General features: G+C 41.4%; 1 protein-coding gene across 1 annotated transcript; it reads left to right on the top strand.

The window, feature by feature from the left end:
• Positions 1 to 950: 950 nt before the first annotated feature.
• Positions 951 to 18,420, top strand: IDS (iduronate 2-sulfatase). Its single transcript, XM_031945276.1, has 9 exons — positions 951 to 1,210; positions 1,640 to 1,776; positions 3,121 to 3,298; positions 6,875 to 6,963; positions 10,076 to 10,276; positions 11,512 to 11,682; positions 14,683 to 14,809; positions 16,289 to 16,462; positions 17,893 to 18,420. The coding sequence occupies exons 1-9, from the start codon at positions 1,060 to 1,062 to the stop codon at positions 18,342 to 18,344; spliced, it is 1,680 nt and encodes a 559-aa protein (XP_031801136.1). The 5' UTR covers positions 951 to 1,059; the 3' UTR covers positions 18,345 to 18,420.
• The last annotated feature ends 4,137 nt before the right edge of the window (positions 18,421 to 22,557 follow it).

Here is a 22,557-nt window from a genome sequence, read left to right as displayed (position 1 = left end):
ACAAAAGACCTATTAAAGAAGATGCTAATCTACCTCTAGAGAAAGAACTGATAAATAGCAGTTTGCTTAGTATGGTTTTATATCCATCCAACCATCAGTCCATTCTTCCATCTACCTATCTATCCATCTCTGTCTCATCTTTGTTTATCTATCTATATGTTGAACGGTTGCCTCTGCTGCAGAGTGGAGAGGGGGGACAATTTGGAACTTAAAATGTAACAAAACAAATCAGTGTAATATAACATAACATGATCTGCATGATATGATAATATAACATAGCACGACACATGCATGATTATGATGATATAATAGAATATAACATACATTTAAGAGCGTAAAGGAGTCCTGAGACCAGAAAGCCCGAGAACCTCAGCATCGAGAAAGGGTGACATTACAGAGAAGTGGCTGTGTCTGAGGTCCCGTTCTCCCGGTCTCCTGACTGAAGGAAACCCCAGAACGCCCACGAAACAGCCACAAAAGCGGCCTGGGCTGCGTGCTAGTTTATTTCTCTGGTCCCTCTCCCCACAGCTAGGCAGCACTTCTTTCTTTACTGCTCAGAGTCAGGTGCATGGAGCATGCGGACTCTTAAAGCGGCCCACTGAAGTGCTCGTTTCCCCTTTCTCCCCCTCGGGCGGGCCTGCCTGCCTGCCTGCCTGCCTGCCTGCCTGCCTGCCTGCCGGGCCCTCCCTTTTCGCTCTCGGCTTCTGGCGCCCGAGTTCGGCCCGCGCTGGCTCCCGCTTAGTTTGAGGACAGAGCAGGAGACCTCTTCCCGCCCCCCTCCCTCCTCCCGATTCATAGATAGCCCCATAAAACCCTCCCACGCCGAATACAGGAGATAGAAATCAGTAACAAAAAAGGGGGCAGGCTGGACCGAGCCGGTTCCCCAACTTCCCCGTGGCCTTGGGGCACAGGGCGCAGGCGCGGGCCCGGTGGGCGGAGCCAATTAAGTCAATAAAGAGCGCATGTTCGGCACAGCTTCTCCAATACCCTCGAGATTGGAAAAAGTTCCATCTGAGGATCAAGCCCCAGACTCGGACCCGGAGGGCAAGCAAGCCAAAGATGACGCTGCCAAACCTGGGCCTGCTGTGGCTGAGGTTCGCCGTTTCGCTTGCCGTCGCGCCTTCCCTGCTCAGCGTTCCTACAACCGAAGGCCTTAAGTACATGGAGCCCGAGCATCTGCTGGAATCCGTCAGGAACGGCTCATTGAAAGGTCCCGCGGGCGAACCTGGGCCCCGAACGGCGGGCGGTGGGGGGGGGGATGGGAGGGGGCAGCGGGAGGCGCAGCGGCTCGGCTACCTTTGGGCCCGCATCCGAGGACCCAGAACCCCGAGGCTCCATCCCCCCCCGGGCTTGGGTTGTCTCGTCCTCCCCTTTGCTTTTCCCTCTTCTCACCTGGTTTAGGGGGAGGAGCTGGCGCCCAATTCCCCTCTCCAGCTCCTTCCCTCCCCTATGCTCCGCCGCTCTAGTCTAGCCCCCTCCCCTCCTCCTGTCTTTGGGATGAAGAGTTTCCATTAAAGACGGTCTCAGACATTGGAGACTTTTGTGGCTGGACCATTCAGCCTGACCTCCCGGGAGTAAAACTTGTTACGAGTTAGGGCTAAGGAGATAATAGCTGGCATCATCTCTTTGGTCCACTTAGATGGCCTGAACGTTCTCTTGATCATCGTGGATGACCTGAGGCCCACCTTGGGCTGCTATGGAGAGGATTTCGTGAAATCTCCCAACATCGATCAGCTGGCCTCCCACAGCGTGGTGTTCCAGAACGCCTTTGCCCAAGTACGTTAATAGAACTCTCAGTCATTCGTAGATTTCTCTAAATTGGCCAACCTGTAGAGGTGGCGCCCAAGTAAAATGTTAAAGTGGCGCATTCAACTGGGTTGGAGAAATTGCTAATGCAGATTCGTTCCGGCTTCTAAATGTTTTCAGAACTTTAAGATCTTTTTCTAGGAATTGAAACTGGGGCCATTTACATAGGGGAAAATTTGCTGTGGCAGGGATGTTTGTGTGTGTATAAAACGTCTATCTATATCCATAATAAGCTATAACTGTCTCTCTGTGTCTCTGTCTCTCCTCTCATATAGCTATTTTATATACCTCGGGTCACAGAAAAAATTTGTGGGGGAAAAGGGATTGCAAATGGAAAAAGTTTTAGGAATTTCTGGGAATACATAGAAGTCAGGAAGATTCTTGAATTCAAACCTGGCCTCAGACACTTACTAGCTGGACAGCCCTGGGCAATTCACTTAATGGCTGATTGCCTCAGTTTCCTTCACTGTAAAATGGGGATAATAGTAGCACCTACCTCTCAGACTTGTAAAGGTTAAAAAAAAGATAATATCTGTAAAAATTACTTAGCACAGTGTCTTGCACATGGTGTTTATTAAATGCTTATTTCCTTTCTTCCCTCCATTCACTCTTATACTATAGGATCTCTCAAATCATTTTGCCCACTGCCAAATAAGTGCTCATCTGAAGTACTCTGATTTCGTTTGAAAACTTATAGTCATCCTAAGTTTTTGAATTAGATAAAGATTCGTTCTCTAAAGGCCCTGCCTGAGCAAAAAAGCAGGATTTTTCACAGAGAAGGGGTATTACAGTGACTGGCACATATTGGGAGCTTAATAGTTGTCCATTAAATGAATTCATGAATGAATGTTGTTCATTGTTAAGTCACCTGGCTTGCTTCTGAGCCTTTGGGGAGCTTAGTTAGTTTCACCTAACAGGCAGGATCCTACAATACTATTAAATCACAGCGCCGGTTTTTGATTGACTGTACCAAAGAGTCATTTCTTGCCACTGATATAATTTAATGACATTGAGAAGTAACCAAGCCACTTAAGATGTCACACATTTATACGTGTGACATCTGTTAGTGTGGCACCTTTGATATTAGACTATCAAGTGATGATTAATAGTATTTTGGCTTGAGTTACTAAATTCAGAACATTTGTATAGTTAGGCCAGACACTTTTATTTCTGGAGACTGAGCAGGTAAGAGATCTGTGTGCCCTAGATGCTATTTATCTCAGTTTAGCAGATTGCATGATAAAGCTTCACCAGGAGCCAGGGAAATCATTTGCTCCTTAACACTCCTGTGTCATTTTGTTTCCTCTTTAACAGCAAGCCGTCTGCGCCCCGAGCAGGGTGTCTTTCTTAACTGGCCGGAGACCAGACACGACCAGAGTGTATGACTTCAATTCCTACTGGAGAGTCCATTCGGGAAACTATTCTACAATCCCCCAGTATTTCAAGGAAAATGGTTACATCACTTTGTCAGTTGGAAAAGTGTTTCATCCTGGTACTGTATGCTTTCAATGGCCATAAAGTCAAGCTTTTCCTTTTTTTTTTCTTTCTTTCTTTCTAAGGGTTTCAGTGAAGAATTCTCCATGTAGTCGGTCAGGGTTATTTCTCACAAGAACTCATCTGGTTTTATAAGAACCAGTTGTGATTTCTTTATCGTCAGTTTTAAATACAAATCATAAAGGTAAGTTAGACAATCGGCTTTCTGGTCCTAGCTTGGCCACTCACTAGCAATATGACATCATTCCACCTCTGTTGGACTCAGTTTCCCTAACTGTCAATGAGAAGTTTTAGACTGGAGTTTTCCAAGCTTCTTGGAATGCAATATTTGGGGACTTGAATTGATGGAACCTATAAATTCTGCTCTGGGGATAGAGACTCTTCTTGATACAAAGAAGGTGAGGGTATCTGAGAAATTTTGAAGCAAAACTGAAAACTCAGCTTCTTTTCTAAAAATTGCCCACATAAACTTTTTGAGACATTCATATTTGTATATTTCACAGGTTAGAGGAGCAACACATTAATATTAAAATTCTCAAAGAACCCCTAACCATACAAACTGTGGAATGGCAGGGTTCTACAGAATGCGGTTTCAGAAACCTTGGCCTACATGATCACTAAAAGATCCTTCTAGTTCTGATGTGGGATGGTCTTATGAAATGTCAGAGCTTATGGCCTATGGAGGCTTTACATGACTTACTTTTGGTGTCTTGAAGGCATTAGGGGGAAGCACTTTATTTATAAAGGGGCTGTTGCTACTGTATACTTGATAGCTGCTTCCTCCTGAGCTCTAAATTTATGTAATTGAATCATTTATGGAATTGCCTTTGATTCTGATGTAATGTGGGGAGAAGTAGGTGCCACAGTGGATAGAGTACCTGGTTTGGAATCGGAAAAATTCCTTTTCAGACTCTTACTAGCTATTTGACCCCGGCCAAGTCATTTCACCCTACTTGCTTCAGTTTTCTCATCTATCAGATGAGCTGAAGAAGGAAATGGCAAACCACTCCAGTATCTTGCCAAGAAAACTCCAAATGGGGCCATGAAGAGTCTGACACAATTGAATCGACTTAACAACAACTGGTGCACTGTGGATTTTGAGGTTCTGAGGGAGGACCTTATTAAAATACAAGGAGTTCTTGATCTCTTAGAGAAGAGAATCTCAGATACAATATAGTAGTGTCTAATCGGTTTACAAAAAAGAATGCACTCTGCAATTAGCATCCTCCACAAATGGGTATCAGCTTTGACTTGATTCTCTCTAGAGAGAGCCTACCACTTACTGAACCTTTTATGATGGTAAAGAAACTCTGCCTCTTCCCTGTAGGATTTGGTTACGAAGAGAAGATGATATAGAAATGTGGAGTTGGCCATGATGCTGAAAACTTTTTCCACAGAAGGGGAAATTGAAGCTTTAGAGTTGCTTAGCTACCAAATGGGAAATTTGGAACATAGCCTAGTACTCTTTAAAAACCATTTTCTAACTCTAACATTATATATCAGTATAGATAATTAAGTTTATATTTACATTAATTAATTTAGTGAATAAAATATAACAAGTTTTTTTAGTCATTAGATTCCATTCGAATTCTCTAGTCTATTAACTTTTCCTCTTGTATTGGTCATAGTGTATAGACACTGTTCTTGCTTTTTTGACTTTGCTTTATTTTTGGGTGGTTTGTGATCAACATTTATTTATATTCCTCATACTTCTTATACTTGATTACATTTCAGGAGTCCAATTTATCCATGAAGCACAAAATAACCATTCCCCTATTTTTTATATTTTGTTTCCTTCCAGGTTTTTGTTGCTATTGATTATTGTCTTTGTAGAGGTAGCTTTCTTTTGTTTTTGATAACTTTCAGAGTATGTTCCCAATGATGGAGTCAAAAGGTAGGATTATTTTTGTCATGTTACTGTGTATTGCCTGTTATTTTTGCTTGTGAAAACTTCCTTCCCCTACACTGCTCTCCCTTCGAAGGGCTCTTTTTTTCTCTCCTCATCTCTTTCCTTATTGAACTTACTGTATTTCTGTACAAAACCTGAATGTTTTGTTGTATTCTTTCAAGCTTTGTTTACCTGGTTCACCGGAGTCCATTTCCCTCACCTCTCTGTATGTAAACTCATCTTTTGGTATACCCCAATTAGGAAAACTAACAAATTCCTTCCTATTCCTCATTTTCTCACTAGTGTATTTCTTTCCCCCTCTCTTTTGTTCTCTCTCTTCAAACCAGCTCTACATTTGTCTATTTCTTCTGTGAGTCTTGAAGGTAGTGGAATTCTGGCAGGACAGTTGACCTTTCTGCCATTATTAGAATGTAAGCATTTGTTCTCCGTTTAATACTTTCCTATTGTTTGAGTGTATTAATCTTTCTAGCTTTCTGTTATTTCTTGTTTTCATTTCATAAATACTATCCAGCCCTATTGTTTTTTTCCTTTGGGAAGGCTTGAAAGTCTTTCCTTGCTTTCAAGGGAAATGGATCTTTTGATTATTCGTAGTTTGGCCGGAAACAATTATTTTTGATGTAAGTATTTTTTCTTTTGCTTTTTGGTATATTGTATTCCAAGATCTCTTTTTAAAAATGTGATTGTCATATAGTCATACAATTCTGACTGTGGTTCCTTGACCCTTGAACTCATTCTGGCTACTAGCCATATCTTTCATTTGACATGAAAATGCTAGATTTTGCTCTGCCATTTCTGGATGTTTTAATCTGATATTTCAATAAGAAAATGACAAGTGGGATTCTTTCAATTTTTGTTTCGTCCTCTGGTTCTAATAAATGTCAGCCATTTTAAGGATTCTCAAAAGTTATGCAAATTTTCTGTTTGGTTATAGTTTGAAGGGCATAGAGGATGTTTAAAACACCTTTCCTGTTTTCCAAAGCAGTTGTTTTTTATAATCGATACCTCATATTATTTTAATTTTTCAGTCTTTTAACTTTGTTCTAATATTTTTTTATTGTCTTATTGAATCCTTGAGTTTGCATATTCTGCATTGTGATTTGTGCTTTTTCATGACCCTTTATTCGGGGACATCTCTCATGCACTGTTGTTTGCAGATGCCCTCCTGTTTGTTCTTTGGCAGGCTCTGGCTGTTCCCTTTAAATATGGCTCATGGTTTGCTTGCTCCAGGAAACTATGACTAACCTCAGTTTTCACTGATGATTCCTTTCCATCGGGTTCTTCAATCTATTCTGTATCATTTACCAGTTTATTGGCAGGACATTTATCTTGTCTCTGCAAACAGATTGTAAATTATTTGAGGTTAGAGACTTTTTTTTTTGCTTTTTTTTTGTTCCCTTTAGTGTTTTTATAGGGCTGAATATCCAACAGGCTCTTCACAAAAGCTCAGTTGATTTGGATGTAAGTACAAGGAAGTGGTTCTCTATACCGAATTGAGAACTAGAAAGGGACTTTAGAGATCATCTAGTCCAATCTCTACCCTGTCCCACTGTAAGATGAGGAAATAGATCCATAGAGTAGAAGGAAGGGCTTGTCTGTTTGTACACAGTCTTAATTTTCTGTGCCTTGGTAAAATTCTAACATTTTCAAAACCATTTTTTCTTCAAGGAATTTCTTCCAATCACAGTGATGATTTTCCATACAGTTGGTCAGTTCTACCTTTTCATCCCTCCTCTGAACGATATGAAAATAGCAAGGTAAAGATGTTAATAAATCGACATTTTCAAGAGTATCAGCTTTCCTTCTTGCTTAGAAAATGAGTGCTTGGGCTAAGTCCAATGTACATTTTATTTTATACATATTTTAAAGTTTATGATACGACTAAATGCTAATTTTATGTAATTGTATGTGTATACATATACTCACTTTACACATACAAACACACACATATATGTATGTAAAAATCTGTCTGTGGACAGCCTTGCTTTGAAAGTGAAAACATAGTACCTCTCTAATCATTTTTTTAGTTTTTTCCACCCATGTTATCTATCCTCATTCCCCCCTAAAAAATGCCACTCTAGTAGTTCCTTATCACCTCCAGGATGAAATACAAAATCATTTTAAGTTCAAAGTCCTTTATTATCTAGTCCCCCCCTTAGCATTCCTCTTCCCCCACTTCCTGTTATTTCTTGAATAAGACACTTGATTTCTTGGCTCTGGGCATTTTCATTGGCTGCCTGTCACACCTGGGAAACTCTTCTCCCTTCATCTCTTCTTTGTTGTCCTGGCTTCCTTCACATCCCAGCTGAAATTCCACTTTCTAAGTGGAATTGCTAAGTGGAAGCCTTTCCAAATCACTCAATTCTGTCTTTCCTCTAGCAATGATTTCCTATTCGTCCTGTCTATAGCTTGTTTCTGAAGTATTTTTGCATTAGATTGGGAGCTCCTTGAAGGAAGTAAATAACTGTCTTATATCGCCTTACTGCAGCTTAGTGCCTAGTTTCTGGTAGGTACTTAACAAATGTTAATTGATTGACTGGCCACTGGGTCGAATCCCAAAGTAGCTGCATTCTAAAGGATGCTGGATATGCTGTACAATACTGGTCTACAGTAAAGTCCTGTGACTGGAACCGTGGGGGTTCTGGAAATAAATAAGCCATAGTCCTCGGTCTTCTGGTACTTACAGCCTAAAAGGGAAGATGATATCTATAAATCACTCGATTGTTTATAAGTCACCCTTGATAATTGGGCTCTGAGGTAAATAGAAAGGTCCTTAGCTTAATATATTAAAGTGTTTTTATATGTATGTTAACATATCTTAATTTATTAAGGGCCTGTGGCCTGATAGGTTGCACACATTTAGAGTTAGATGGGGGAAAAGATGATATGTGAAGAAATAGAGCTCTCTTCAGTGGGTCTTTGGCCCTTAGTTAATGTGAGGGAGTTCATCCTTAAGGAAGCTTGTAGCTCTGGCATATTGGGGGTAAAATCAGAGGTTGCAGTCAACTTGTTTTTTTGTTTGGAGGAACAACAAATCTATACTGAGACCCAAAGCTGAGGGATCATAATTAGAAGGTAATTTAGAAAATCAAATGGCGTTTGGGGAAATGGTCTTTGCCTAGAAAAGTTTTGAAGGACATGGCTTTAATGTTGGATTTTCCTTTTCTTTCTTTTTCTTTTTTTTTACTTATCCCTTTTCCTTTTTTCCTTTCCCTTGGAGTGTGACACAGTAATACCATCCCACTTCCTTTTGCGGAAGGTTTCATCGGTATCTCACTACCTTCTAGGCCTTCAATAATAAAGATATTGGATCTGAAGACAAGAAAACAAAGAGTTTTCTGGTAGCAGTCAGCTCATCAGTGGGATGAACATTGTAGGTGTACATGGGTCCATATACACTCAACATTACTCTTGATGCCCCAGCAGCAAGATTGTGAAACCGGCTTCTTGTATTCAGGAGAAAATCTGTCTATGTCAGTTAAGGGGCATTAGTAATTGTGTGCCAGGCACTGTGCTGAACAGTGCAAAAGCAAAAACATTGTCCACATCTTCAGAGAACTTTCATCTGGGGGCAGATTACATGCAAATAATGTGAGAGAAATACAGTATAAATGGGAGATCATCACAATAGGAAGGAACTAGGGGGAGGGGAAGGAAAGCTTCCTGCAGAAAGTAAGATTGGAGATAAGTCTTGAAGGAAGCCAGGAAAGTCAGCAGACAGCTCAGAGGAGAGAGAGCAATTCTAGACATAGAGGATGGCCAGAGAAAAGGCCTAGAATCAACAAGTGGAGTGGAAGGAACTTTCACTAAACCAGAGAGTGCTGGGTGAGGAAGAGGCAGGTTAGGAAGAAAGGGCTTTAAAGGGTCAAACAAAGTATTAGTTATTAGGTCCTGGAGGTGATAGGGAGCTAGTGGAGTTTACTGGAGAAGGAGGAGTGTGGTATAGTCACATCTGTGCTTTAAGAAAATCACTTTGGCAGTTGAGCAGAGGATAGACAGTGAGCAGAGCTGGTGCTGGAAAATGAGCCGATTTCTTGGGGCCAATTTGGCCTGCAGGGGGAGGCAGCAGTACTTGATAAAAACAAACTGATAAACGAAATCAGTAGATATTCCTTTTTCTCTGTAAAAAGCCAGAAACTGCATGGAAGGGGAACATGACTGATCCTAGTAACTCCGTCCCAGCTGATTCATCTAAAGTCATTCCCGAGTCACTATTTTTGTCATCTTGCACAGATGGTCCAGTTACATTTTTTTGGGCTTCTTTTCATTTAGACTGGAACATTTGTAAAGCAAAAGCTTTAGAAAATTAGCACCTTGTTGAAGGAAATTTGATTTTGTTAGCAAGAGTGCTCCCTTTGCCCACGGAATGCTACTTCTCTGACTCGGTAGAGCTCCTTAGGGGGTTGCCATGGCCCACACGTTCCTTAGCCAGTATCCAAACCTAGCCCTGGACCTCTCCTGGCTTAGTTAGTGTGATCCTCATGCAGCGGATTTGTAGTTCATCCTAGGAGGCACAGCTGAGGCTTTTTAGCTTGCTCTGGGACCAGCTGGGTATTATACTGATGGCTTAGCCGTGGAGAACCCAAAGCAACCTTTATAATTTGGACTGCCTAGAAGTGAAAGAAATAAAATTCCTTACTGAAATGTGGTTTCTCATTTCCTTAGCAAATTCCACTACTTGAACACAGTGATTTGCTGGCAAGGTGTTTTGTAAAAGTAATCATAATAATAGGTGACATTTATAAAGTAAGTGCTTTTAGGTTTGTAAAGTCCCGAATATATATTATCTCATATGATTCTGTAAACCTTAGCGATTTTTAAAAACATATTACTTGACATTAAAATGATCTCATATGTATTTTCTGAAAGACGTGTAAAGGTCAGGATGAAGAACTTCACGCCAACTTGATTTGCCCTGTGGATGTAGATGAGATGCCTGAAGGAACCTTGCCTGATAAACAGAGCACCGAAGAAGCCATAAGATTGCTACAAAAGATGAAAAAAAACAAGGGTCTTTTCTTTCTGGCCGTTGGCTATCATAAACCTCATATCCCATTCAGATATCCCAAGGTAACAAAGTGGATGAAAATTATCCCTCAAATTATAAATATTGTCTTTTTTTGGGTTTTATTCCAAAGGGATAGCCTGGACTTCTCGCTAGGACTTTCTTGAATTGCTTTTTCGAAAACATTCGATTATGCTTGGCTAGAAGGCAAGTAACAGAGAAAGATGGGGTTAGGGTAGATTGGAATATGGTCTGCAAAAAACGAGAATAATTTGCTGGGGTCAAGAATAATTTTAAAGAGAGGTGAAAGGAACGAATTTTCTGTAGAAAATCTGTACCTATTTCTTATATGGCAAGTCTGTTTGATGTTTACTAACCTGTAAAATACTGGAAGAGATGGCTGAGAGGCCAAATCCAAAAAATAAATTGCAGAATTGAAGAAACCTCTCAGAATGAGTTCATTTTCTTTCTTCCCCTAAAGGATTTTCTTTTCTTTCTTTGTGCTTTGTGAAAAAAAAGTTGGGTTTTGATGGCAAGAGAGCCTTAGAGAAGAGTGCCAGAAGCAAGAGGCAAGATACAAGAGATAAATGATGGGCCTTGGGAAGTGATTCTAAGGATACCACACTGTTCTCCACAATTGAAGTATTCCTCTGACCTTGTCAGCCCAGATAACTTGAGCTAAAGGAAGTATTGGAACCTTGGACAAATGTCAGAGCGTACTTTAAAATAAAATAATAGTATATTGTGCCAGAGTGTACTTTTCCTAAAACGTGACATTTCCCCTATCCCCTTTCTTTCTGACCGACTGAATACTCTTATCATTTTCAACTTTCTGGAGAGCACTAATTATGTGGAGAGTCGTGATCAAAAAGTTCTCCAAAACTGTCTTGTTTTCATTGGTCCAAGGGGTTTTGCCTCCATAGTAAGACATTTTCGTGCCTGTGTTACTACTTCTTCCCTGCTGCCTCTTACCTTCCCCCTTTTACTGCTTCTTTTTGCACAGAGAGATATGGGATAGTGCTTCTTATGGGATTTGAGTTTTTCTGAAGGGTCCTGACTTTGGAAGGCTTTTCTGCATTTTCCCAGGCCAAGAAAGATACGAAAATGGTCACTGCTTAATTTGTGCTGTGCTGTTTGCAAGATTGCGTGATGAAAGTTCTAGTGATATGGGTTGAAGTCTGAGGACCAAATTCTTTGATTAAAGTGTCAGTAAAATCAAAAGGGTTAGGTATGGGTCTGTTTGAAAATCAAAAAGCATACCGAAAGCATAATAACCCTGTGTGACTATCGTTCCTCGAAGGACTTTCAGAAGCTGTATCCCTTGGAAAATGTTACTCTGGCTCCTGATCCTCAGATCCCTGGTGGACTACCTCTCGTAGCATATACTCCCTGGATGGATATCAGGAAGAGGGAAGATGTCCAGGCCTTAAACATCAGTGTTCCCTATGGCCCAATTCCTAAAGAGTTTCAGGTACCAAAGACTTTAAAATGTGTTTTGTTGCTGTTTTATTATTGTTTGTTTTTTTATTGCGGTCTTTTCTTTCTTCCTCGCGCCCCCCATGGAACCCTTCATTGTGACAAAGGAAAATATGTAAGCAAAAATAATCATAGTCACTGTGATCGACAGTAACAACAAATAATAATAATAATAGCAATCATTATTATTATTATAACTGTCATTTATATGGTGCTTTAAGGTTTGCATAGCAGTTGACAATTATCTAATTTTATTCTCACCACAACCCTGGAATGTAGGTGCTGTTTTGATCTCCATTTTACAAATGAGGCAACTGAGGCACAAAGGGTTGTTAAATGACTTGTCCAGGATTTTTGAACTTGGGTTGTTCAGGCCTGGCACTCTATTTTGTGTAGTGCTACATAGCTATACCAGAGTACACGCTCAAATTGCTCTTGCTCCCCTCCCCTCCTTGAATGGAGACAGGGATACGTTTTATTATCAGTTCTTCAGGTCCTGGATTGGCCATTACTTAATCAGATTTTGACTGCCTTTTAGTGTTGCTTTTTTAAATGTTAGAGTATTCTCTGGTTCTGCTTATGTCACTCTCTTCATAGAGTGTTTCTCTCGAGTTCCTCATATTCTTCATTTTGTAGAACATGACAATTTTCTATTATATTCATGTGTCAAATGACATTCGTACCGATAAAATGCCTCATATGTCCTTTGTGGAAAAGTTGAGGACGTGTGAATGCAATGATATAATCAGATGGCCTCAGAAGGCTGACTGTTGATTTGGTTGGAGCTCTCCAGGGGAATGTTCCCGGGGATCAGTACCATTAATCATTTTCATTGATGATTTAGATCCCCCTGTAGTGACATGATCATGCAGTTGCCAGAAAAGACAGCTAATATGCTGGTTAACTGAGGCAGAAGCCAAAGAGATCTCAACTAGCTTATTTCCAAGTTTGTTGTGTGGAGAAGGTAGAGACTTGTGCTATTTGACCTCAGAGGATGGTCTCAGGAGCACTTTTCTCCGTCCCTTCATGGTTCATCACTACCCAGCAGGCCATGGTTCTTGTCCAGAGCCACCAGAAGGATGGTCCCTGTTATTTCTGGAAAATTTCACCTTCTGCTTAGAGACCTAAAGCTCTTTCTCTGCCCTTATTCTTAATCCAGGCTTCTCTTCACAGAGTGTTGCTTCAAAAGAATATGCAAGTTATATTTATTTATGTACTCAGGATGGGGAAAAGAGTCTTGAAGACAAAAAGTACAGAAAGCTTGGATTTGGGCCTTCTCAGCCTTGAAGCTAAGGCCTCATTCGGCCGTGGGATCAGTGGTCAGGGTTGGATGTGCTTACACTGGCCAAGGTAGCTTTTGGTTTTCTGGAAGGGAGCTGTTAGGCTGTCTGGCTCTAGAGTTCTCTTCCTCTCTTCCTGGGGTGTGGAGTCTCCTTACTTAGCACTTTTTCACCGAGCTTGAGGAGAGAGAGTATGGGAGACTAAAGCCTTATTTGACGTTACTCTCACATGTCCACTTACGTGTGAACTCCCTATTACTCATTTTTTTCAGTCCTTGCCAGTTTAGACATGATTCTCCTTGTCAGGGAAAAGAAGCTTCATGAGACTTGTGGAGTCCTCCCTTGGTCTCATCCCCCTAGAGCAGCAAGTCCTGTCCTTGTGATCGTCACTCTTTTTTCTTCTGTCCTTAAAACAGCCCGAAGGCCGTCTGAGTTGGCCTTGGTCCTCCTCCTCAGCTTTATCTCATTAATTACAGCATGCTCGGGCCTCTGGGGATGGCCTTCAATTCCTTTGTCAGTGTTTCTAGGTACTGAGCCAGATGATAAACTTTTGAGTTGGAGTGGCCATCGAAGTACTCCAGAATATTATTTTACAGAGTGGGGAAGCTAGCCTTGAGAAAGGAAGCACCTTGGCTCAGCTGATGCAACCAATTAGCGGCAGAACCGGAGCTAGAACCAATTCCTCTAACTCTGTCCCGAATTGTTTTCCACCCAAAGTTTTGTTTATTTGGCTGGCTTCAAGAGTACACGGGTTGCTGGACAATATCAGTAAGAGGCAAATTGACCTGAGAATAGTGGACAGATGCAAGCAAGAGATATTGTGGAGGTAGGAGTTCAGCATCAGTGCTGAGCTTGTGAAGCTAGGGGATGTGGAGGAGATCAGTACTCTCCACAGAAATGGGGAAATTTATTTGAGGAGGGAGAAAGATACTGGGATTTCTTTTGCACACGTGAACTTGAAATCCACCTTGAAATGTCCACTAGGCAGTTGGTAATATAGAATGGAACACGGGCGACAGCCTGAAACTGGATATACATAGATGTGGAAGTCATCTGTATCCAGATGATAATTGAAATGATGTGAGCTAATAGGGTCATCAAGGGAGAGAATAGAAGGAAAGAGAAGAGGGCCCAGGACAGAGTGTTGAGGAGCTTCCACACTTGGGGGGAGTGGGATATAGAGAAAAGGACAATGGGACAGGTAGAAAGAGAACCAAGGGTGTCTAGAAGGGGTCAATGGTCAATGATAGATGTTGCCGAGTATTAAAGAAGACTGAGGGCTGAGAAAAAGTGATCAGATTTGACATTTCAATTACAACCAGTAACTTTGCAGAGAGAATTTTTCAATTGAGCATGAAGTTGGAAAATACCGTGGGATTAAAGATTAGAGAGAGCGAAGAGTGGGGCAATGATCAAGGAAAAGGTTTCTAGAAAAGACGGGAGAGAACGGGTAGAAGGGCCACCTCTCTGAGAGAGACTTGAAAGAGAGAGTGGGGGGTATGGGCTGCTGGCAAAGGTGTGTGGGATGAAGGGGGAGTTTATGGTGAATGGTTTGTATTTTCTCAGTAAATTCAAAGTAAAAGGATAAAAGGGGGCAGAGAAGCTTCTACTGTGTTTTAGCTGAGAAAAATAAAGAGCCCAAATTGGAGGGAGGTATTTAAGTGAAGTCTGAATTGAGGAATTTTCACTTTTTTTTTTTTTTTTAAACTTTGCAGCGGAAAATCCGTCAGAGTTATTTTGCATCCGTTTCTTACTTGGATTCAGAAGTTGGTCGCCTGTTAGATGCTTTGGATGAACTTCAGTTCTCAAACAGCACAATTATTGCCTTTCTGTCTGATCACGGTAAGCATTTTGAAGGGTTTTGGGAAGTGATTCGACATTCTAGAATTGTTCTTGAAATTTTTTCTCGCCTCGGAAACGTCACCCGTGCTCTTCCTTGTGCAGCGAGGCACTCCCCTCTTTGCCAGTGACATCTCCTTTTGATCCACCTTTTTACCTTAGAGAATTGCTCACGGCTTTTTTTTGGTTACTGAGTGGTTATTGATGAGAAGTAGCCCTTTGCTAAAGCACTAGCCTGTGGGCTTTCTAAAGCAGAGAATAGAAGCATCATTAGACCAAAAACCATGTGGGTTCCAAGTGCTCCTGCACTGCCTTTCAAGGCCTTTTGTGAGCCATTCCAGGAGCAAGCAGTGTGGAGGGGACTCTCAGGTTTCAGTGAAACAATAATCTGTTCGATTATTGTACTTGTCTATTAAATTTCTGCCTACCGGGGAAGATTATTGTCCCTGAGGCTCTTAAAAGACCAAGTGGAGTTGATGAGTTAGTGAGTAGTGGAAACACTTATTTGCTTAGTGTGTAGGACTTTGAGTGAAGTGCCAGGATTCTGGGCAAGCATCATGCTCTTACAGGGGAGGAATTAGTAAGTGGGGAATAACAGTTGATGAGTAATGTAGTTGTCTATACGTATACACACATATATGTATACATACACAATCTACATACATACTGACATGGAGAAAATATCCAGAAACATAATCTCTACACAATTTACACATATACACATGTGTCCGTGTACATATTCATGCACATATACGTACATATGGGCAATTGAGGCATATGTGTTTATATAGATATACATACACATATATACATGCATATCTATATACATTCATTGTCATTCCCCATATACATACACATATACATGTACACATACATAAATTTTTAGGCAAGTTTGGGAACCACAGATAGTACATGCTTTATTCAGAGAGACTTTTAAAACTGCATAAGCCCCTTATTTAGTTGTGATAAGTACAATTTCCTATTATTTTAGGATCCTTTTTTTTCAAAACAGATGAACAACTTAAGAGTATTGTTACCATTTTTAAAAGGTTTAGCAGTTAGGCTGAGTAAAGAAGCTAGAAGCAGAAGCTGTATTTTATCATTAAGCTGTGTGACCCAGTAGGAAAAAAAAAACCCTTAGCTGATAATTTCCTGTTCTTTCTTTGGAAATGTAGACTCTCCTCTGGCCATTCCTTAAATATCTGCCTTCATATAAGTCTCTCTCTGATGCTTCTTCATGGAGTTGGGGGAATCTTCTGTCAGTGGCACATTGATTCGGGCACTGCCTGGCAAACCAGAAAGGCCAAAAGCCTTGAAGAACCATGATGAGGCGTTGGAGGGGGACTTTAGCAGGGACATAATAATAGGAATACTGTCAAAACTGAACTTGAACTGTGATGTGATTCTACTTGTGTGTGTGTGTGTGTGTGTTTTTTTTTTTGTCTGTGAGTACGGGTTTGACTTGTGCTCCTTATCGTCCAGGATGGGCTCTGGGTGAACACGGAGAATGGGCTAAGTACAGCAATTATGACATAGCCACTCGAGTGCCTTTGATGTTTTACGTGCCTGGAAAGACTGCTCCATTTACTTTTCCCGGAGAGAGGCGTTTTGCTTACATTGATCCCTTCGATTCAGTAGCCGAGTTGATGGTTCCAGGTAACAAAAGACGAGTCTTATAAAGTTAAACTTAACTGCTCTATTATGGCAAATCTGTCTTTTCATTTACATAGGATTGTTCTAGCCTATTGAGACCTCTCTGAATCCGGATTTTATTTCCTATGTGATATTAGCTATTTCTTCTCACCTTGCTATCATCTGCAGATTTAGTAATTGTGCCTTTTGTGTCATCATCCAAATCATTGCTTAAACAGATTGAACAAGCCAGAGCCACGAAGAGAGCTTGGGAGATACTGCTAGATAGTACCTCTCTTCTTCCCTTCTCCACTCCCCACAAATCAATAGTGTTTTGTGGTTCGGCCAGTTGCAAATCCATGTTAACCATACTGCTACTTGGCCAACTTTTCTCTTCATGAGAAAGTCAGTAAAACGACTCATAGGATCCGTAGTTAGAAGAGACCTCAGAGGTGATTTAGCTCAGTCCCATCTCGATCCCAAATCTCTTCTACAATGTCTCTGATGAGTAGCCACTCAGCCTCTGTGTTAAGATCACTAATGTTATTTTTCTGTGCTTGGAGCCTTGAACTCGCTTAACACGAAAGGCAGTGTGGCACAGGAGATAGAATACTTGACTTGGAATCAAGGATGAACTGGGTGCAAACCCTAAATACTAACTTCCTGGGTGACCCTGAGCTTATCTGTAAAGTGAGAGAGTTGAGCTAACTGTTCTCTAGGCTTCCCTCCCACTCTCATGTCCTATGGTCCTTAGAAGCTGATTAAGTTTTCTCTCATAATTTTCTTCTATATTTGGAGCTTTCTCTTATTTCCGCCTTTTTCATTCTGCAAGGTTGGTGCTTAGACCCTAGACATTCGGTCCGCCCCTGGGTCTAAATGTATAGCCTTTTCAGCTGGCTACTGTAGCTCTAGTGAACCCAGGGTTACCTTCGTGCTGCACTGAGGTATCAGGAGAAGACTTGGGTGGCTCTCCCTTTTACTGAGCTAAGTGTATTCTCCAGCAGATGGAATTGGACCCTTTGCATGTACATCCTGGTCAGGACTGAGTTTACAGAGAATGTTCCTTTATGGGGCAGGGCCTAAGTGAAAATTGATTATTCTCTTCTCTTTTCAGCTGGGAGGCTTAGTATTAGTGGGCTTTGCAAATGTAATAAGTAGCCTTTTAATCCTCCCAAATTTAAATCCTCACACAACAAAATGGTGGTTGAAATGGCTTTACTTCAGCCTTATGGTTTTTCCTCTTAAAGAGTCACCCGGGCTATTATATCATTCCTTTATCACTCAGCTTTTGCAGAATCTGATACCTAGTGCTCAGTGCTGGAAGAGGGAGTTCCAGGCTAAGATGACTTCCTTCTAAGTTAAATAAAAAGAACATGCTGCAACAAGCTAGCTCTGATTATTCTATTATTCTTTCCGCCTCACTTTCTAAACTTGTCGCTTTTTTGTTCCTCTAGGAAAGCAAGCCAAGGAGCTTGTGGAACTTGTATCTCTTTTTCCAACTCTCTCCGAACTTGCCGGACTGACTGTTCCCCCATGCTGCCCGTATGATTCATTTGATGTTGAGCTGTGCAGAGAAGGACCAAGCCTTGCTAGGTTTCTAAACTTCGCCACATGGGAAAAGGACCCTTACAGCATCAGGAAACCCAGTGAATTCGTGGCATATAGCCAGTACCCCCGGCCTTCAGACACCCCTCAGTGGAATTCTGACGAGCCAGATTTAAAAGATATAAAAATTATGGGCTATTCCATGCGTACAGTAGACTACAGGTTTACTGTATGGGTCACCTTTGACCCTGTGAATTTCACTGCCAATTTTACTGATATCCATGCAGGCGAACTGTATTTTGTCGACTGTGATCCCTTGCAAGATCATAATTTTTATAACCAGACCTTAGGCATGTGTTAAAATTCCTGGGGTCCTGGGTCCTGGGTACTGAGTCCTGGGCTTATAAATTTTATATCATTAAAAAGCATTCTATTTACAACTGTCTGTCTGTCTGTTTTTTTTTTTTTTTAACATTTTCTGATTTCTAGCGTGTACATGATAGATGTGAGAATGAATTGGAAATTTGGGAATTTGGGGAGGTTTTAGTGCTAACAGAAGTGACCTGAAGAGTACATGGTTGAAAAGGAGCTACGTTTCAAAGATTAGTAGTTCATTAGAGTAGAACCTTAATAATTGGAATTTAATTTAATTTTGAATTTGTGATAATTTGGACTGAAAGCTAGCTGGCTACATTACTGATGAAGAAAAGGTTTGCCAGAAAATGAACATCCTCAAGGAAAAGGAGAAATGGATTAACTAGTAAAGAAAATTGCAATGTTTTCAAACATCCACTGATAAACAAACATCCCGCTACCATTATGAAAGCTTTCTGTGAGCGATATCGGGATTCAGGCTTTATAAAAATTCATTTGTCTCCCTTATAAATTTAACATTTTTGAGGTCATTCATGTTTATAAAGTTGTGAAGGTGACCATGGAATTTAGCGGCTGCTGTAATGGATGACTGTTTTCTTTCCTCCGGCCTGTGAAAATATTCATGCAGTTTCATCCATCAGGGAACATGCCATTTAAAGGTGTCTGTCTGATCCTCCAGCAAGGCTTTGCCCAGACAGAGATGTCCCATTATGACCGCCGTTTCTTGGGGTGTTAATATCGCACTTCTTACTCTTAACCCTGACCGGTCATCGTTCAGTTCCGACTCCAAAAAGCTATGATCGGGGATTCTGGGATGCTATTCACCAAATGATGAAAAGGCACCCACGTTTCAAATGCCTTCTCCCCTGAATGTGTGTCTACCCTGCTTCAAAGCAGCCCGAGTTTTTATTCTGGAATGTGTGCGACGGGCCTGGGTCTCAGACGCGCCGCCCTGCCCCCGAGAGGGTGCCTGAGCTGCAGACGACAAATGGATCTTGCGGTTGCTCGGGGTGAAGTTTTGGGAGCCTCCTGAAATGCTTTCCTGCACATCCTGTTGTGTGCACGGCCCAGGGTATTGTTCCAGCCGAGCAGCAGGCTGAAAAAGAATAGCCTAGTCAGTGGCGAGAACAAAGAATTGAGATCTAGGGTAGTGCTTCTGGATATAATAGGAAGAAAGGGTTAGGATGTAGACAAAGTAAAGAGCAAAGAACAAAAGTTAACCAGTTTTTCTTCTACGGCCTCTTAAGTCAGGGACTATTATTTATGAGGGTAAGAGGGGTTCACAGCTATAATGAGACTGACATTTACAAAACCCTTGCTCTAATTTATCGTTGCCGTTGTAGTATTTTCTAAAGCCTTTGCTGGTGATTTATAGGCAAAACTCATTATTTACTTAACGGGTTTTGTGAATTCATCTCTCGTACACTTTTGAAAAATCTACCCCGGTATTTGGGTTAAGTGCGTCATGATTTATCATATGAATAAATCATATTAAATCCGCCATTATCACCGTGTGCAATTCTTGCTGGTGTTTTTAGTACTGGTTGATGCTACGTTAAAATAAATAAAGCCGTTAACTCCTATGACTAGCATGCCACAGGTTTTTAACCCCATCTCTGAAGTACCCAATTTTCTCATTGCTATTGATTTTATGAAAGACTTAGCAAAGACTAACTTGGAAAATACCTTTGTAGAGAGAGGAAGTGGACTCGTCCAAGAGCATCCAGCTGAATTCTAGATTCTAAGTGACGGATGATATCTGTACTTGCCAATGCATCCTTGATCTGCTGGGAAACCTCTCCGAACGCCATCTGGAAGTTGGCAATATGGGTGGGCTTGCCTTGAGAAATCCCTACATACGAAAATCTGAATGGGTAACTTGGGGGATGATTATTTAGCCTCTGTAAAAGGATTCAGCCCAAATTTTCTTTTAGCAAGGCCTCAGTGTATGGATTTGGAAAAGTTCAATTTGCACTTCACCTTTTGCAAGAAACCCTAAAGTGGAGTTTCCAAACATCTGATTTGGAAAATATCTTCTAAAAAGAACAATAATAACAACTGACAATTATGTACAACTTCTAGGTTTGCAAAGTACTTTACATAGGTTATCTCATCTGCTCCGAACCACAAGGACCTTGCGAGCTAATTCCCTTAGGGATTATCCTTCTTACAGATAAGGAAACAGGAAAGGTACAGAAAGCAACCAGAAAGCTAAAATAGATGTTAGAAATAAGGCCTTTTTGATTCATGGCACTCGGAAACTATCCAAGTTCCTTCTCTGAACCCTGTCTGGAAAGATCCTATCCCTAGTTTCCCCAGCTTTGAAGTGATAGGACTAGAGTAGATGGCCCCTCAGCTCTCCTTCAGGTCTTCCGCTAGATAAAGTATTAAATGCTAGGACCTCATGGAGGCCATTTGTTCGGTATATCCATTTCTGGAAGAGAGACTGGGAATTTCTGTGTGCTCTCCCTTCCCCTCTGCTGATAGCACCCAATAATAGTAATTGTTGATGACTTTCTTTGCTCATTAGTTCAGAGTCCCATCTCTTCGAGGTGAGCGTGCTTCTTACTGTTAAGAGGACTTTGAGATCCCAGCAACACGATGTTATATACCTAAATGACCCAATTCAAACTTCCACCTGCAAAAAAGTAATATCTAAAAATAATGATCTTTATCATATCTTCTCTGAGATTGGCTCTTTCCTAGAAGCCTTATTAGATGCACAGATACCCTGTGAAGTTAATTAGAGCAAAGCTTCTTAAACTGTGGGTAATGACCTCATATGGGGTCACATAACTGAATGTGGGGATCACGAAATTATGATTCATTATTATCCTGACTGTTTGATTTGTTTACCTATTTTATAGGTATATCTCTATATCTGGGATCACAGAAAAATTTCTTGAGCAAAAAGGAGTTGTAAGTGGAAAAAGTTTAAGAAGCTCTGATCTACAGGAAGAGATTAAATCTCTTAACAAGGATACAACTGTTGCTGCTCCTCTTATGTTTGGCACACGCAAGTACCTCAGAACAGTCTGATCTTTGCCCGGATGGAGTTACTTCCCTTTGTTTGGCTCCTTTTAAATTCTGAGAAGTGGGTTTTGCTTTTTCTCCTTCAGGAGGCCAGCATCTAGTCTAGAGTAGTTCTAGAATAGCCATATTTTTCTTCGTTTGCCCTGACGGAAACATCTGACACTTGGGTGAAACAGTTGAGATGGAACAAGAGAGTTTCCTCATTCTCTAGTAGAGAGTTTATGTTGCCCATAAACTGAACTATAGACCGCTAAGACCTGAGCTGCCCAGATCAATGGCACCCAATCCAAACTTAGGTCCAGAAAGTCATGACGTACCTCAGGTACGTCTTTCGGAAGCTTATCATCAAAATGAGATAAAACAATAGGGAGATGACACATGTGGCAGCATATATCGTGAGCCATGAGAAATACAAACCAATGATGGTTTTGAGGAAGGGAGCATCACCTCCAGTTAGCTTGGGAAATCAGAAAGGGGTCATGAGAAGAATATATATGTGTGTGTGTGTATGTGTGTCTGTATACATACATATATATATATACATTTTTTTTGACTTTAGTAATTGGGGGTGAAGTGATTTTGCCCAGGATTACATAACTAGGGAGTGTTAAGTGCTTGAGGCTGGATTGGAACTGGGGCCCTCCTGACTGCAGGGCTGGGGCTCTATCCCTGCGCCTCCTAGCTGCCCCGACGGGAGTAGTATTTTAAGCTGGACCCAGAAATGTAGAATTTCCACAGGTGGAGAATTAGAAGTGGGGGCAGGGCGTGGTCCTCCCCCTCCCCCACAACTGGGGCTGACTGCCGAGCAAAGGCAAACAGATGAGAAAATGAAACGGTCATTCAGTTTGACGGGGCTGAGGCATGTAAGGGGGAAGGAAAGGCAGAAATCCAGTTGAATTTCCCAAGCGTTATGTGCTTACTGTATACCAGCTGTTGCAATGATAGATGGGAGACAGATAATAGAAGGCCTTGAATACCGAGCTAAAGGACTTTGGTCTTCACTTGTAGAGGAGATTTTAAAGAGGGCAATGAGATGGTCAGAGTTCCAGGGCAGAGAGGTGAGCCCAGTGAGGGGGGGGTGCAGAATTGATGGAGAGGAGAAACTGGGGGCAGGCGGCAGGTGAGTTAGGAGACTAATGACAGTGCAGGTGTGAAGTAATTAAGTC

Source organism: Sarcophilus harrisii, chromosome X (assembly GCF_902635505.1).
Source record: "Sarcophilus harrisii chromosome X, mSarHar1.11, whole genome shotgun sequence".
In the NCBI taxonomy this organism is placed as follows: Eukaryota; Metazoa; Chordata; class Mammalia; order Dasyuromorphia; family Dasyuridae; genus Sarcophilus; species Sarcophilus harrisii.
This window is presented reverse-complemented; position numbering and strand designations above follow the sequence as displayed.